Raw genomic sequence first — 19,091 nt, 5'->3', positions numbered from 1 at the left:
CCACGATCACACCTGATGGTAAGTGATGATGCGGTCTACGGTGGATCACGCTTACCTATGAGATACCTATTTACTCTTGCTTTAAAGATTAGATATAGTGATTATTTGCGGTTTTTAATGTTGATATCATGATGTCACCGCTTATAATTTTCCTCAGCAAAATAAACGTCAAAACCAAGCAATTTTTCAAATGGCAAGCATGTAGGCTGCAGTATACTTTACTGTAAGCACAGAGTTCAGCGTAATAAATGAATAAATAATATTTAATTAAAATAAGTTAGGTACAATAAATCCTCAATTACTAACGTAAAAAAAGGAAAATTTCTATGAAACCGAAGTTTGACAGTAGTTCCTAAGTTCAGGGTTCCTTCCCATGCCTCCCTGACTATTTTAGGGTTGTCGAAAATCTGTTGTGTAACATATAGATATATGTAACAAGTATCTGTAACTGGAAATTAAAAACAAAATACTTTCCGACCTAAGCCTGCATATTGTATGAAGTTCTCTGGAGTTGCGCCGCCTGCAACGTTACTTCCAAGCCTAATTTAACGAACAGTCATCAAGTCATACCATGTTTGAGAAATTGTAATTTTCCGTGTGACTCTAACACAATCGAGTGAGCGCATCGCTGATGTTTCCAGAATAGCAAGATGTTTGGAAGGATTTACTATAAATATCTTAGTTATTTACGTTTTCGATAGCGACCTTTATCCAGTTAATTTTGGTCACCTTAAGTATATTTATAATACCACAAAAGTTTGCTATTAATTTATGGATTAACAAAAAACATATTACGCAAGTAAAATAATAGACGAGTTGTTGAAGGTTACGTGTTACACACAAGTAAGCGATTACTTATCTTTTTTTTGCTAAATTATTCCATTCGGTTTTTATGTCTATCGGCCTGATACTAATTTAGATATTTAAATTAGATAGGTAAATTAAGTGTTGAAAACGAATTCGATTTCCATCGTAAACACATCACACTTTTGACGTAAATATTAAACTTAGAATCAAAATCTTATTATAGTTATTATCCACATCCCCATCAGGTTATGTATATTATGTAATATCTATGTGCTTGATTTTTTCCAAAAATACTTTAAGCATTTGTAGAAAAGAAAAGTAGATAATGCTGTTAGGAAAGTGTTTTCTATATTTATACCCATACAAAGCTATCATCGCATTCAGTGCGCGCTTCGCGCGCTATACTCACACCAAAGAGTCTGGCTAAGCCCGACATTCAGAGCGCGCTACGGCGCGCTTGAGATGCAGGCGCCTGTGGCGCCCTGTCACCAAAATACATGTCTGGTGAAGCCCGACAGTCAGTGAGCGCTTCGCGCTAGTGTCACACCATAAGTGCAACAATATGAAACCCTTCTGCCGGGACTCAAAGTACCTTTGTGCCAAATGGAAACTAGAGGTAAATCAGTTTAAGAGTAAAAAATATACTTAACACACAAACAGACGGCAGAGACGGATGAGTTTTTCGGAACTCATGTGCGAAATGTCACAACATATTTGCCAGTCACTTTTTGGTGAAGGATAACATCGTGAGGAAACCGGACCCAGTAAGGCCTAGTTATACCGTTTGGGTTCGAAGGTCAGGATGAGAGTCGCAATCGTAAAACTAGATGCCTATGCCATATATTGGGATTAGTTGTCACAGCGGACCCCGGGCTCCCATGAGGCGTGGTGAATGCCGGGATAAAGCAAGGAGGATGATGATTCAGTCTATTCCGAACGCCTCTAATTTGCACCCTTTTATCCTAACAACTGCGGGCACCATGTAATTGGGTTAGCCCACTTGTAAGTTCCAACGACGCCCACTTTATTACTACTCACTGATTCAACAAACCGTGAAAGAGGCAGATTGAGGCAGCAATCTATTAGTGTTTTATTAATTTAACTCCTTAGTACAGAACTTATATTATTTTTGATATAGGTACCATTTCCATTTTGAGGTACGGAAGCCTAAAAATGATATTCATTATTTGTTAAAAGTCAGCAGCCGGCCAGGCCGAAATGAGAAAATGAAGAATATTAAGATATTTTTAAAATGTAGAATAAATGAAAACAAATCAAAATTCACATAATTAAAAGTGAAAAACCTGCTGAAAATATATTTTTTTATAGATTTTGGTATTTCATTACTCTAACTGGAAGAGATCAGGGATAAATTCGCCTTTTTACTTCCTCCTTCTTTTCTTATATTTGATATTTTGTATATTTTATTCTAGTGGTAAAATAAAGAGTTTACTTACTTAGCTAGTTTGTCAACAGCTGGCTTTAGTGTTTGAGCAATATAAGATATTTATATCGTTAACAAGGTACGAAATCTAGCACAAGATTAGAAATAGACATATTTTATTTGCAGAAATCTCCTTCAGCTGTTATAAGCAGCATGCATTTCAAGCTAAATAAAATACAGAAATATTTGAAATACGATAGGTTTTTCTAAAATTGTTGTCTCAGCGTCAGCTATTGGTGAACTCATTATAGCCTCTAACGCCCTATTACTTAAGAGGAAAACAGCTTTTCTGTCATTCCCACAAAATCGAAGGCAAGATTCTCCTACCATGAGTTATGAACATTTTAAAATACCTTACTCGATAGTGTAAACATCACGAAAAATGTATGCAAGTTTCGCTTCTAGTAAGTAGTAAAATAAGTGAAATATAATCTGAGTTTTGTAAATAAAATAGTTAAAAAAACTATAATAATACCTGTGTAGCCAAATTCACAAACGCTCACAATAATATCTCTTTCGTAGCTATATATATATATTATGTATTGGCGCGACAGAGCCACACTACATTTTTGCGGCGTTTCGGTGGCGTTTCGCATCGCAAAACTGCCATTCGGCCTGCTCACTTTCTCAATACAATAATTAGTACCAGGTACGAGTACATAGCCTTTTTTTTCCGAGTACATAGCCTAGGCCAGTAAAGTAAGAAATATCTCAGATCACATGTAGTCGGCTGAAGCGGAGCCGAAGTCAACAAACATGTGATTTGAGGCCTTTTTATTTACTGGCCAAAGTTTTAAGTGTGTAAACTCCAAAAAATTTCAACTATTTTCTGGAGCCTGGAACCCGATAACTTCGTTTGGCGCAGCGGCCTGAAATTTTGATAATTTCCAGCCGGAGGACAGAAAATGTTATTTACGATTTATTTATCTACTTAACGATATCGAGTACAATATTATAAAATAAATAAAACGAATAGTAAAGGCGAAGTTGCTTGCGACGTAGCGTCGCCGCTGATTCTAACGAGCACCATATTTTACTTTTACCTGCTTCTCGGAAATTGTCAATATTTTTTACACAACCGTAATGTCTGTACGGGTTTTAAAAATATGTTTAAGACTTACATAATATTTGTATGCGAAAGACCCAAGATATTTTCATTATGTAAGGAAAACTATACAGCAATGATCTTTATGTGTAAAAATAATTATTTCTTACTTACCATACATTGTTTACTTGTTATGTTATTTTGATAGAACCTGTTTCATTTTTATATTAAAGGAAAAAATGGAAAAATTTACGCTTCCGGCGGGACTTGAACCCGCACCATTTTTGCAATCCGTGCAATGCTCTTACCAATTGAGCTACGGAAGCCACGCCGGACTTCGCAAATCTTTCCATGCCTTTCCTTTTTTACACGTCTTAGGGTGACGTCTAGCGCCATCTACCGACAGACTATTACATCTTGTAACGGCACTGGAGTCTGAAGTTATATTGAGAATTCACCAGTAACAATGTGCAAATGGTGTGTGTGTGTGTGTAAATGGTGCGGGTTCAAGTCCCGCCGGAAGCGTAAATTTTTCCATTTTTTCCTTTAATATAAAAATGTTTAGAATCGTTAGCAGACGTTTCTGCGTAATAAAAATTACTTTAGAACCTGTTTCATTAATTGTTCATTTAAAATCTTCAATCCAGTTTAGTAATAAAAATCCTATCACAAATAATTGTATTTTTGTATGTTTTTAACCTTGAAAACTTGTTTAATTAAGTAATTGTACTAATTGTTTTTGACCAAGCCAAGCTAATATGAATTGAACAAGGTTTCTGTTTGTTTCTGGCAGTCAACAGTGGCTAAGTTTAGACTAGTTTTTAGTTCCTCTAACGATTTTTGCATCACCAATGTAGCATTTAGGTTTATAGATCTTTATTTTCTCAAAGAAATTATACATTTCACTTTAGAGAAATATAACTAAAACATAAATAAAATGTTAGGTAGTAAGTATAACGAGTGCACACTCGCTTTAAAAAAATAACTTAACTAAAACTTAAATTAAATATATTGTAGTACAACGCGTCTTTTTGTAATTCAACAATTACAATTGTGTACAAGCAATGCCAGCTTTATTTACTTTTTACGTTTTTAGCTAGCTAATAACGTTTAAGTAGGTACATGTGCTTTCATAAATTTTGCGTCATTTTTTACTAGGTATAAAACAATTTTAGTTAACTTAGCCATTAAGTACAATTACATAAATAACTAATTCAAAACAAAACAGAACAAAACCAGTGACCAGCGGCGGGTAGGGAATTATATGCAATATGACTACAAAATACGCTAGTTATTCTATATTGTAGTATAAGACTAAAACAAGCATTTAACATGCTTGTTTTAGTCTTAATAACTATTAATATCGCATACTACGTAAGAACCTATGTATAGGTAAATAGACAGTTCATTTATACCTACCTACACCTATTTTCACTGTTGATTTCATAATCAATTAATATTAACTAATATTTTAAATATAGTCTCATATTACAAACACATACAACGATATATCCGTATCACGGAAAGAAATTGTGCCCTCAAGAAATCAAAACTTCAGAAACGACCTCACGAAACTACTCTCAAGCTTCACATGGACTTGTTATCCCAACGACATTTGAACGATGAGACGTATACATCAAAGTGAGAGGGTGCCTAGTTTGATTCTCAACGAATTTAGAGTCGTTTTATCCTGAAGTCAGTTTCATTTGATGTGTTATGTGGGTAAGGTAGTCATAGAATCGTGTTTTAGGTAATCTATTTTTAACAAAGACATAGGAATGAAAATTTTCAAGCTCAAATGCTTTAAATATGGATAAGTGTGCCATACGGGGATAAGTGCGTCTGGCCTTTTTCGTCATTGTCAATAGGTACGTGGTTTTCCGAATTCGTGATTTTCTACTCACGATTAGTTTTACCTAAACGTATGAACACTCAATAAACACTGAACTCTTACTTGCGAGCCTTGTATACTGTCGTAGTTATTTGTTTATACGGCCTGGCGCAGTCGGTAGTGACCCTGCCTGCTGCGCCGCGGTCCCGGGTTCGAATCCCGGTAAGGGCATTTATTAGTGTGATGAGCACAGATACTTGTTCCTGAGTCATGGATGTTTTCTATGTATATAAGTATTTATATATTATATATATCGTTGTCTGAGTACCCACAGCACAAGCCTTCTTGAGCTTACCGTGGGCCTCAGTCAATCTGTGTAAGAATGTCCTATAATATTTTTTTTTTGTTTTTTTATTTATTTATGAATTCTTAACGTGATAGCGATAGCAGCGAACATTCCTGCAATCCACTCTTCAGGCGAATCCTCTCCTAATACCGTTCATTTATATCAATTACTGAGTATCCTCATCGAGAGGACCATTATTTTCTCCAACTTTTTAATATCCATCTGAGAGCTCGTTGGAACAGGAAAATCCTTATTTATTATGTCTTTGGACAACGTAGGTAATATTATGCAAAACATGCCGTCGTTGGTAGATATTACATACATACATACAATCACGCCTGTATCCCATAAAGGGGTAGGCAGAGCACATGAAATTGCTAAAGTTACAGTGCCACTCTTGGCAAATAAGGGGTTGAAAGAAAACGAAACTGTGACATAGCAGTGACAGGATGCCAGCCACTCGCCTACGCCACAATTTAACCCATATCCCATGCACAGTCGCCTTCTACAACACCCACGGGAAGAAAGGGGGTGGTGAAATTCTTAACCCGTCACCACACAGGCGCGATAGTGGTAGATATTAACATTATGGAATACCGAGAAAAAATGTTTTATGGATAAATGATTCATTTTGATAACTAATATATGTACATACTAGTGACACTCGAGTAAACGGAATGAAAATTGTTTAAGGTCATTTTGAATTTTGGTAACGCGGACGATCAAAGCTCGCTAAATCGGTAGTCTCGTGAATTCAAAAATTACTATTGTTTAACTATGTTCTTAAAGGAGAGTTTTTTTAAGTGTTCATTATACGCATATCTTCAGAGTATTGACTTATTGGCTCATTTTAAAACGTGTCCCAAAATTTTGTATATAAAACAAAAACTCTCCAGTGCGTCACGTTCATGCCAGTAAGGAAAAGTTTCTACCAGTGAAAAATCCAAAACGTGAATATTTTAAAAGAAGGTATAGTTACATAAAAAAAGTGTCAAAATTAACTTTTTTTTGTAACTATACCTAAGGCCTGAATATTCGATAAACGAATTGAATCTGAATAAATTCATTCTGAGAGAGATTCTAAGTATAAAAGCAAAAGCAAAATCAAAAGCAAAAGCAAAAGCAAAAAGCAGAAAGCATTTAATTGTCCAACATAGGTATTAGGTACATAAGTACAGGTCTCATTATACATTTTTGTCTCACTATGTTGTGCCGTGAGGCGTACAACTTTTAGTAAGTACTGTGTTACATGCTGTGCACAGTTATCACGAATTATTATCTAACAAATATTCACTAATACTATAATAAGATTTATCAATTAAATACCTTGCTTTTAAAACTATTAATGTCGTCAATATTTCTAAAATATTTTTCTTATTTTCATATATAAAATGGCAATATGTATTTTGAAAGTATGATGAAAAATCTTAAAGACTAACTGTGGAACTGTTTATCTGTCTCTCAATTAGCTTTCGCTTTATTGCATTAGATCTTAATACGACCAACAACGTCCAAAGTACAATAAAGGTTTGGTCAATTCAGCTGGGGCAAGTTAAGTTGTTCCAACAAGTTGTTAGCTTGCGGGCATGTCCGAACTTGGTCGGCGACTTGGACGCATTGTCATTTGTAATACACTTCAATGCAGTTGGTTGGTTTCTAGAAGGTTTGGGTATTCAATTAAAGGCGTTAGAATAAAGTCAACACTCTTATAACCTTAAGACGATACGGTAGGGGTCAATTCTCCATACAAACGCTCTCGAATATTTCCTCCCTGGTTTTTGAAGATAGAGCAATCATCTTTTCAACACAGATTGTTATTATTTTTATCTGTGTCGGACCGTTTTGATTTTTTTGATATTCTGCTTTTTAAAGATTCTAGAGTCAATCAAAAATTTCCAAAAACGGCCTTTTTCATTGTGGCGCAAAAAAAGATGTGGTACTCAAGATTGGTAACAATTAACAAAAAAAGCTAAACGGTCCGACATAGATTATTTCATTGTTATTCAGATTCTCAAATTTCGTTCCGATTGATTAAGTTTTGAAGGAGGAGAGAGTCGAGAGCGGAACCTCGATTTTAAAGATTTTTTTTAAATATCTTTTGACTGAGTTGTTCTTAATGGACAATTTTTTTTCGATAAATCTAGTTAATAACACTTGTATATTTAACTAAAATTCCCAAGTTGAAAGGGGGGCTCCTTTCCATTTTAGCATATTCGCTACTGTATCCTCTTAACACATTTTCAAAACAATGCCGTACCTATGCCAGGGTGCGTAGCCAAATGGCACAAAAACGCTCACGAACCGCTCACGAAACGAAACGCTCGTAGATCTCTTGCGTAATAGCGCGACAGAGCCAGACTACCTTTCGCGGCGTTTCGTTTTCGTTTCGCGTCGGAGAAATGCCATTCGGCTACGGCACCTGGTCGATGCCTTTTGTTGTCTTGTTTTCAACATGGGTTCAGAATTGAAATGGCCTAGGTACAGCTATATTTATAGACAAACAAAAGAAATTGATATTTTTTAGTTATTTGATAAAATACACGAGTAAAATTTTAAAGAGCTGGCACAGGATAGGAAAAGCTGGAAAATACTTCACTGATAAGAGATTAATTATTTTGTACAGTCAACCAATTGGAACCCTAGGCAATTGTAGAACTATGTCATAGTGGCGTTATAAATCAGACTGTAAGAAAGCTCTTACTGCTTGTCATTTTGACATGGTTGTAGAGTGGCCTAGGGTTCCAATTGGTTGACTCACACGTGTGAGTAGCATGACAGAGTGGTCAAAAATATGAAAATAAAATAATCTAGCCCACTGTCTGTGTATTAGTTGACGTCGTTGACGACCGGTCTGGCTCATTCGGTAGTGACCTTGCCTGCTAAGCCACTGACCTGGGTTCGTATGCCGGTAAGGGCATTTATTTGTGTGATGAGTACAGATGTTTGTTCCTATGTCATGGATGTTTTCTATGTATATAATTATGTATTTATCTATTTAGGTAGGTATGTATATCGTCGCTTAGCACTCATAAAACAAGCTTTGCTTAGTTTGGGGCTAAGTTGATCTATGTAAGGTGTTCCCAGTATTTATTTATTTATTTAGGTAGGTATTTTTGATGCGTATTAGGCAGTTTTTTAAATGGACTATGCCATAATACCATTTTGCCGTTCCACACCTTCAACAGCAAAGTATTCATAGTTTTAAAATAAAAATTAAACAATACCTATTCAGCCACCAACTTAACCAGGAAACCTGCATACATGACACAAGCTGCCTGTAGTTCTTAATCTCATATTTTTACTTACCACCTGGGTCACGTTCCCTTGCAGATTGCACATAAAAATATTATCTTTGCCTTTTTATGAGCCATCGTAGTCAAATATGTAGTTTGGTATGTAATCTGATATAAAAATCGATGTTCATTTCATCAAATTATTTTATTGTTTGTCACTGTCAGTTTAGTACACTTAGCTACCGCAGACCGCAATATGGCGCTGGTTGGCAAGCTTAATGCACGGCCAAGCGGTGTCCGACCCTTTAAAACAGTACGATATTGTTGACTTACCCAGATAACCAAACATTGTAAATAATTCGTTCAGTAGTAGTTATAGTTTTTAAAAAAGCATGTAATATCTTTCTTTTTTGTGTGTAATATGTTGTTTTAATAATTTTGTTCATGTTACCTGTCGTGATTGTTTTTCACCGAATGGTTTAACCGGAAGATCAGCGCTGGAAGTCGCCAGCAATATGCTGAGGTTAAACCATTTCGTGGCACCTTCTCGTTTTTATGTGTTCCTATTTGTAATATTTTTCTCTTTTGTGTGTTTACGAATAAAATTTATTCTATTCTATTCTATTCTATTCAACAGCTTAATCTTATACTATTAAACGAGCAATTCTTGTATATTTATTTATTTATTTATAAATATATACCGACGATCTCGGAAACCGCTCTAACGATTTCGCTGAAATTTGTTATGTGGGGGTTTTCGGAGGTGAAAAATCGATCAAGCGTAGCCTTAGATCCCGGAAAATGCAAATTTTCGAGTTTTCATGACTTTTTCTTTCGCGTTTGTAAACGTAAAATATGGTCCTTAATTTCGCCGCGCGCGCATCGATTCCGCTTAGCTCAGTCGTACGAGGTCGGTCTAATGTACGCAGATAGATCGTAGGTGTCAGGGTTTCGAACCCCGGCCAAAAATAAAGTTTTTGTTTTTTGTCTTTTTTGTTTTTGTATTTATAAGAGTTTTTTTTTATCTAAAGACGTGGTATATTAAAATAGAGCCGAGCGAAGCTCGGTCGCCCAGATATTGAATATAATACATTTACTATGAGTAACAATATTTAACAATGATTTTATAAGCAACCTCGGTAGTAATAAACTATTATTAGCCTCATATGCAAACATATAGTTTTTGCCCCTCCTTTCCCTTATCACCAACCGTTACAAATGTGATCCCTACCTCATCATCCCCTTTTAGACAGCGCGCGAGTTCATAAACGATTTGAGTTCCATTGCGGACCATTCAGGTTACATCAGTTCACCTGACCGACCAAACAACGCAATGTAATGAATCTCTCATACGACATCTCAAAATTTCTAAATAAACCTTTACTCTTCGAGTAATATGGTCCGCAACAGATTAAGATAATACCCGGATTAGATGGAAGATTTACATGGGGTATTAAACGAATTTGTCCAGGCTAATAAAGTTTTGAGTGGGAGGTAGTTATTATGAGTTACGAGCGACGGTCAAATTTCCAATTATGGTTACTTTACCCTTTTTTGTAACATGGTGGTCACGAACTTTATCAGGCTTCTTTAATTAAGTACCCTCTTAAAATAAAAATCTTGTGACAGAAAAGAGAATATTAAATTTACTCTTAATAAATACATACATATTTGCATTGCTAAGCTCCACGAAATTTAAAATTCAATCATTTGAAGCAAACGCATTTTGAATGCATGAATATGGTCGTTGCGAGTGACAAAATAACTTTGCTCGCGTATTCAATAAGGTATGCTTTCGTTACTTATATCAAAAAGGTATTGTAATATAAATAATTTACTTATTTCTCTTTTTCAGTTATTTTATAACATAAAAAAGCTTTTTTAATTCACATTAAATCAATTACAAGTCTCAATATTACGGGCAACGATAGTTCCCGACTTTCATTTATTTAATTTCATGAAAAACAAAAGGAGATAGTCAACGCGGAGAGAAATAATGAAATGGGGTTTCGGACAGTTCCGGTTCAATTCGAAATTTAAGATAATTCAGATATTAGGTATATACACGATACGGATTATATTATGTCAGTAAAAACCAACACATCTTCAAACTAACATGTCACTTTTGACACTGACGTGTCCCATTCATATCGTATTTAGAGATAATATTTGACTTATATTTAAGTTCGAATCGGGCTTGGTTGGTTGAGTTGGCAATCCATTTACAACTTTATCTCTAGGATCCGCGTTACCTGCGCGGAAATTAATGTGGTTAATTATATTCAAAACGGCGTGCGATTGTTTACATTAGTTCCGCTTTTGCTTGTTTCCTTGATGGTGCTATATACAAATTAGAGATGGGCCGAATATGGACTTTGCCGAATACGAATATTCGGCCGAACATTCGGTTCAGCTCTTACCGAACCAAACATTCGGCCGAATATTCGGTTACGCCATATTTTTAGAGAGGATGTTCATTAAAACTATTAAATGATTGATAATGGTTACATATGTAACTACAACCATGTTTTTTTGATTTAGTGGATAACTAAAACATAGTTAAAACAACTCTGAACTCTTCTCAACTCTTAAAATGCGGTTTATAACTTTTTTACAAAACAATTGTATTTATATTTTGACGCATTCACTCTTTTTAGCAGTTCCTTAAAAAGCTACTAAAATAGGAGCTTTTTTTCCAATGGAATACGTAAGATCTTCATTAGTTATTTACTTTGTTTATTCGGTAAATATTCGGCAATGCAACCGAATTATTCGGCCGAATACGAACATTGAAAAACTTGCTGAATATGCCGAATACCGAATATTTACCGAATATTCGGACCATCTCTAATACAAAGAATGTATTATGTAAAATGACGAATGCTTAACTAAATAAGTAGATTCAATCATATGACACTGTACACAATGTGCCTTTCAGTTGAACTCGGCTTCGTTCGTCTCAGCATTGCTACGAGCAATTATTAGGGTTGGCACAACTTTAAGTTCTATTGCGTGCGCTACCAAGCCAATCGTTTTTAGGGTTCCGTAGTCAACTAGGAACCCTTATAGTTTCGCCATGTCTGTCTGTCCGTCCGTCCGTCCGTCCGCGGATAATCTCAGTAACCGTTAGCACTAGAAAGCTGAAATTTGGTAACAATATGTATATCAATCACGCCAACAAAGTGCAAAAATAAAACATGTTTTTTTAGGGTACCCCCCCTACATGTAAAGTGGGGGCTGATATTTTTTTTCATTCTAACCCCAACGTGTGATATATTGTTGGATAGGTATTTCAAAATTAATAAGGGTTTACTAAGATCGTTTTTTGATAATATTAATATTTTCGGAAATAATCGCTCCTAAAGGAAAAAAAAGTGCGTCCCCCCCCCTCTAACTTTTGAACCATATGTTTAAAAAATATGAAAAAAATCACAAATGTAGAACTTTATAAAGACTTTCTAGGAAAATTATTTTGAACTTGATAGGTTCAGTAGTTTTTGAGAAAAATACGGAAAACTACGGAACCCTACACTGAGCGTGGCCCGACACGCTCTTGGCCGGTTTTTTTTTTTTGATGCATGATATTTGCTGTTTGGCCACGCCTGGGGCCAGTTACAGCTGCGGTATGAGTGAGATCGTGGCGCGGACCAAGCCAATCTAGCAATCTAGCCATCCCTAAATAGCCAAAAGTGATAGTACTAATGCATTAAAAAGTGCCAACACGGGTGGACCATGACTTGCTTTCAATTTTCAGTTTCGTAGCAAGACTGGTTGAACTGGTTTAAGATTTAAAATCATTTATTTTATAATAAAATAAATAAATATTTAATCCAAGTGCGAAGGAAGGGCAGCGCCGTCGTAATTTTTTTTAATACAGTTGCTCAAAAAGTGCCCGTTTTTTGGCTGTTTAGCGTGTGAGAAGTTGTACTTTACGAACTAGTGCGTAAAAAGTATATACGTTCCATTTTACGACTACTTACCGAGCTGTTTTTATATTAGTCTAGTTTACTAAGACAGAATAAAACTATAAACATACTATTAAGTGATTAATATTTAAAACGTTAATATTTCATATGTGATTGTTTACTTTCAGTCATACTAAACATAATTTATAAAATGGTTTATACTTTGAAAAATCGGTCATAATGAGTCGTGTAAACAGAACATGATTGGAACGAAACGCGTCTTCTACTTTCTACTGTCAAAGTAGAGGCGTCTACCATGTTTTAACTTAATGCACGTTCAAAAAACCTCAATATGTTACGCGATTTGTCATAATTATTTTACGTTATTTGCAATACGTCGGGGCATAAATGGATCGATAAAATTAAAATGTAGTTGTACATTAAACAATCGTCCCAAATCGTAAATGTTTATGTTTTTATGGCATCCAATGAAATAAATTATGTTAGATGAATAGCAAACTCGAAAATATGCACGCAAGTTTAAAAGCTTCAAAAATACGCCTTTGAATTGTCAAATAATCCGTCAATGTCCATGGGAAAATTGATAGTTCGGATTGTTTTATTTCGTTGTAAGTAAGTAGTAGTGTTTTTTCGCAACTGTATTAAAAAACGTCGTTCGTCACACGTGCGAGAATGTCATTCTCGCACTTATAACGAAATGTACTATTTCAGTACAGATGGTACTTTTTTCACTAGTGCGAGAATTGGTTCATTTCATGTCAGATCGAAACTTCGGAGGGCCACCTGTACTGAAAAACGTCGCACGATACACGTGCGAAAAGGAAATTCGTAACTCGTGTCGATTTAAAATACTACCTTCGGTCGTGTTTTAATTTATCGCCGCTTGTTTCGAACTTCCTCTTTTTCGCACTTGTAACGTAATGTATATTTCAACAGCTTTACTAAGGCATACATTAGTTCCAATATTTTTTTACTTGCCGAGTATGCCAAGACTTTACAAAAGTGTGACTGAATCAGGAGTTCATTTTGATAAAATTTACATCGAATTTCCTTGCTGACAATAGCTTCTGATTACCGCAGGTTAAATTGGCAAACGAGAATCATTTGAATAATTAGCACTTGACTTGATTGGGTTTTGAATAATTGATTATAACGGTAGTGTTCGAATGAGAGTTGCTACGACATATTTCCGTAAATTTGTGGTTTTATGTTGCAAGTGTTGCAATGGAATTGAAATTAGATGAATTGCTATGAACCATCTTTGAACTCCCTTCTACTTAAAGAAAAATAATATGCTTAAATTTTAACTTTTTTAACTTTTTTTAACTTTCAAATTTTGCATGATATGAGAAAGTTGTAATCGTAAATTTTAAGTTAAGAGAATATTGATAAATAATTTTTCACCACACCAACTGATAAAGGCTTACTTTGCTATTCGAAAACAGATAGCAAAATTGCATTTTATCCACAAGAGTGCAAAGTAATTTCATACAAATTTTAACTTGATATCTTGAGCTGGCTGGTAGAAATTACTTATAAATGATGATTTTGAATTATAAATATTGAATAAATTGATAGATTTGATTTAGTTTGATGTTTTACAGTCAGTATTTTGTTCGTGTTTGGTGTGATGAAAAATTTTGTGTTTCACTCGGCGGCAAAGTTTGTTTAACCTTCGTGTACGTAACTATAGTTTATTTTAAATAACTTAAAAATGTATAATTTCAGAAATTTCTATTTTGCCGATCTTAAATTGTAAATTCCTAATTTTTTTTTGTGTGTTTTATAATGTTTTTGTGGGAATAAATGGCTTTATTATTATTATTATATACAAAAATACAGTCACAAAAAGGTGGCCGCATAAATATCTGTCACAATCTTATTTCTAGAGCCACAAGAGCTTGTTAGATACTTATACAGCCTTATTTTTGTCCGATGTTATTGCCGGTGACTGTACATAAATTCAAAATCATTTATTAGCTATAAGATCGTTTGCTAAAACAAATTTGACGACCGGTCTGGCTCAGTCGGTAGTGACCCTGCCTGCTAAGCCGCGGTCCTGGGTTCGAATCCCGTTAAGGGCATTTATTTGTGTGATGAGCACAGATATTTGTTCCTGAGTCATGGATGTTTTCTATGTATATAAATATGTATTTATCTATTTAAGTATATATATCGTCGCTTAGCACCCATAGTACAAGCTTTGCTTAGTTTGGGGCTAAGTTGATTTGTATAAGGTCCTGTCCCCAATATTAATTTATTATTTATTTATTTAACTATCGTTACAATGATCATCGAATCAATATTTCACAGTCCTAAAACTTGCCTATACAGAACGGGAGAGAAAAATATACAATGCAAGTAATATTTATACAAGTGTACTATCAGCTGCAAAAGAAAAATTATGAATGAATTCATTGATAAATTCGCCATGTACTTTTGCAGCTGATAGTACATTGCGACCTAACCTAATACTTTAATAGCCAAAAGATACCAATACCCCCCTTCAAAAGAACGCATACAGCATCCACGAAAACCTAATTAAGAAGTCAAACAGAAGCGAGACCGCGGCTCAGAATTAATTAGAGCTCTTCGAGTCTCGCCGTGTGTCGGCGGCTGAATTCTCCTAGGGCTACGAGCAAGGGGGAACAGTTCTCGAAAACATCAGCAATACACATACAAAGTTGTACGCGTGAGTATTATTGCAATGCATCTGGGAGGGAGGTGTAATTTTTTCTTGCAGCTGGATATTACCATCAGTTTTATGCGGCAAAAATTATTGAGTCACAATTGAAGTTTAATTATACACCGTGTTTTTTTGTTTTCCGTTAAATTCGACATGTCGTTAGGTTCGTTATCAGGAACTACCCTGTATATTACTTTTATTTAAATTCGCGAAATAAATTTTTTCATCGTTTTCATATATAATAAATGAATTAATATTAGTGTGAGAGACCCTTAAGAATAATATTCAAGTTAGTGTCAAGTGATTGACGGCACATTTCAAAACAAATAACATTGGGAAGTGGTAAAGGCTGTCACACACGTGTTCAGTAATTATTTTTATTTTTTCAATAACTCGATAACCGTAAGAGTTAAGACGCTAGTTTCTTAGAGGATTTTTTTTATGAAATAGGCAGCAAACGAGCAGACGAGCCGCCTGATGGGAAGCAGTCATCGCCGCCCATGGACATAAGCAACATCAGGGGAGTCACCTATTGTATTTGGTCTAAAGAACCATCTCTTAACGGAATTCAGTAAAAACAGGGTGTATATGATATGCATATACTTCAAGAAAAGGGTCAGAAGATTCTCCTAGTTTTTGTGTCAGATCAGAGTTTCTCTTTCTTTAACAGGCTGGTCATACTAGTGGGCCATTTTTTTCAAAATTATCCACCCCACTTTTTTTGTAATATGGGTATTTTTTACGCGATTATTACTCAGAATCGCGAGCTCTTTCGATCCTGATAGGAGAAAAAAAACCGGCCAAGAGCGTGTCGGGCCACGCTCAGTGTAGGGTTCCGTAGTTTTCCGTATTTTTTTCAAAAACTACTGAACCTATCAAGTTCAAAACAATTTTCCCAGAAAGTCTTTATAAAATTCTACTTTTGTGATTTTTTTCATATTTTTTAGGGTTCCGTAGTCAACTAGGAACCCTTATAGTTTCGCCATGTCTGTCTGTCCGTCCGTCCGTCCGTCCGTCCGTCCGTCCGTCCGTCCGTCCGCGGATAATCTCAGTAACTGTTAGCACTAGAAAGCTGAAATTTGGTACCAATATGTATTTGGTATCAGTCATGCCAACAAAGTGCAAAAATAAAAAATGGAAAAAAATGTTTTATTAGGGTACTCCCCCTACATGTAAAGTGGGGGCTGATTTTTTTTTTCATTCCAACCCCAACGTGTGATATATTGTTGGATAGGTATTTAAAAATGAATAAGGGTTTACTAAGATTATTTTTTGATAATATTAATATTTTCGGAAATAATCGCTCCTAAAGGAAAAAAAAGTGCGTCCCCCCCCCTCTAACTTTTGAATCATATGTTTAAAAAATATGAAAAAAATCACAAAAGTAGAACTTTATAAAGACTTTCTAGGAAAATTGTTTTGAACTTGATAGGTTCAGTACTTTTTGAGAAAAATACGGAAAACTACGGAACCCTACACTGAGCGTGGCCCGACACGCTCTTGGCCGGTTTTTAAACATATGGTTCAAAAGTTAGAGGGGGGGGGACGCACTTTTTTTTCCTTTAGGACCGATTATTTCCGAAAATATTAATATTATCAAAAAACGATCTTAGAAAATCCTTATTCATTTTTAAATACCTATCCAACAATATATCACACATTGGGGTTGGAATGAAAAAAAATATCAGCCCCCACTTTACATGTAGGGGGGGTACCCTAATAAAACATTTTTTTCCATTTTTTATTTTTGCACTTTGTTGGCGTGATTGATATACATATTGGTACCAAATTTCAGCTTTCTAGTGCTAACGGTTAGTGAGATTATCCGCGGACGGACGGACGGACGGACGGACAGACAGACATGGCGAAACTATAAGGGTTCCTAGTTGACTACGGAACCCTAAAAATGGTAACGGAATCGGAAAAAAACCTTGGGACACTTTTTTTCTCCTATTAAAATAGAAAGAGCTCGCGATTCTGAGTGGAAACCACACAAAAATTTCCAAATCCAAAAAAAAGTGGGGTGGATAACTTTGAAAAAAATTACCCTAGTCCATCACGGTGGTTTCTATTTTTGCGGTAAATAGCGCTTTCACATGAAATGTCCCATATTCCACCACAGAAGACCCCCTTTAGCTTTTTGGGTTTTTAGGTTAGAGGTGACCTTTAGATGTTCCACTTATGTAGTCGTTTCTGATCTTATCAATTACACACTCTCAATTATGGAAGCAACATGTCAGCAATATTATTTTCACTTAGCATATTTGTACAAATGTGTAGGTTGGAGGTTGGAAGGCTGTGTTCACTTTTCTCTGCAGTGGACTGCATTTCTTAAAGCCACTGACCGCGAGTCGCCCTGTAAGGGCCGTCTTGTTGTAGTATTGGTCTGTGCTTAAAGCACTTTTAATTTGTAATTACAATTACAAAATACAATCGAAAAATGTAATTAGTAATTACAAATTATTATCGGAGAGCCACTTTTCGATTTGTCATATTTGAAGGTAATAAGTAATTTTTACAACTTGTAGTTTCGTAAAATCAAATGGGCCAAGGGTCACTTGCAGCGCCGATAATGGAGGGTTAACCATTTTATATGGAATTTGACAGTTGACAGCCCACTAACCTTGAGGCAAGCGGGTGGTGCAAGTAGCCCTTAGTATAGTAAGTATAAACAGTTCATATTCCGAGTCACCATAATTCCGTTTGCGATAGGAATCAGTAGCCTGTTGTGCTTTAAGGTTTCTTAGTTCAGCTGAAGCTTCGTTCTACCAGACTTCTAATAAAGTTGTGTGTTTGGTTAAATGAGTCCTAAAAGCTCATGCTATACCTACGTTGTATTTTATAGTAAGTCTTTGGACAGTATGTATTTTATTTTGCATAGTGTTTGTTCTGGATACCTACATTATGTAAATTTAATCGGCATAGTTAAATCCATACTAATATTATAAATGGGAAAGTGTGTGTCTGTTTGTTTGTCCATCTTTCACGGCAAAACGGAGCGACGTATTGACGTGATTTTTTAAGTGGAGATAGTTAAAGAGGGGACATAGGCTACTTTTTGTCTTTTTTCAATCCCCACTTCCTTAGAATGGGGGGTGAAAATTTCTATGGAGCATTCCGCAATTTCTGAATTTAACGCGAGCGAAGCCGCGGGCAAAAGCTAGTATTTAATATAAGTGATTAGTTTTATGTAAGTACGCATTTTGACTAGTTATACTTTTTTTAAAATCTTTACTTAATTTTGAACGGGGTTTTATCACGCAGAGATTATGTCACCCCCGTTTAAATCTACCTTATGCTAAATAATTCTGCTAACCACGCTAAATAAGAACATCATTTATGCTACATTGTAATAAGTTAACAATACAACTCATGCAAATTTGGCCTGTACCTTTTTGAAGCATAAAGTTTGACTAAAATTTTGCGGCTGGCTGAAAAATTCGTACGTAATTTAATTATTCCGTAATTTGTATTTTTAATACAATTTCCTAAAAATTCAGACATGTTTTACTTCTCATTAGCGTGAAAAAAATAAGGTTAAATTAATTATGAGTAAAAACAGGTAGGAATAAAAAGTAAGCAAAGAGAGACGTGGACCTAGCAGTGCACAGTAAATAATTAGCTCATTTTAATGGTATCTCTTTACTTTTACATTTTTACTACGGGAGAGTTCAAAATTTGATAGTATGTACCTATTTAACGTTCAGTTACAACTTAGATTAAATAACCTAATTGGCGTATTGGAATTTGGAATCATGTTTCTTAGTTGTGTG

The 19,091-nt window shown here is 35.2% G+C and overlaps 1 protein-coding gene across 4 annotated transcripts in view; it reads left to right on the top strand.

Moving 5' to 3' along the window:
• The first annotated feature begins 1,242 nt into the window (after positions 1-1,242).
• The window catches only part of LOC125229924 (prominin-1-A), a 59,645-nt gene continuing 41,796 nt past the window's right edge, over positions 1,243-19,091 (top strand). For 3 of the 4 annotated variants that reach the window (XM_048134872.1, XM_048134873.1, XM_048134870.1), the window contains exon 1: positions 1,243-1,423. In XM_048134872.1, coding sequence (XP_047990829.1) covers positions 1,370-1,423 — 54 coding nt within the window. In that variant the 5' untranslated portion in view covers positions 1,243-1,369. The remainder of the gene's footprint in view (positions 1,424-19,091) is intronic. The other variant, XM_048134874.1, reaches the window with a different exon arrangement.

This window comes from Leguminivora glycinivorella, chromosome 9 (genome assembly GCF_023078275.1).
Source record: "Leguminivora glycinivorella isolate SPB_JAAS2020 chromosome 9, LegGlyc_1.1, whole genome shotgun sequence".
Classification (NCBI taxonomy): Eukaryota; Metazoa; Arthropoda; class Insecta; order Lepidoptera; family Tortricidae; genus Leguminivora; species Leguminivora glycinivorella.
This window is presented reverse-complemented; position numbering and strand designations above follow the sequence as displayed.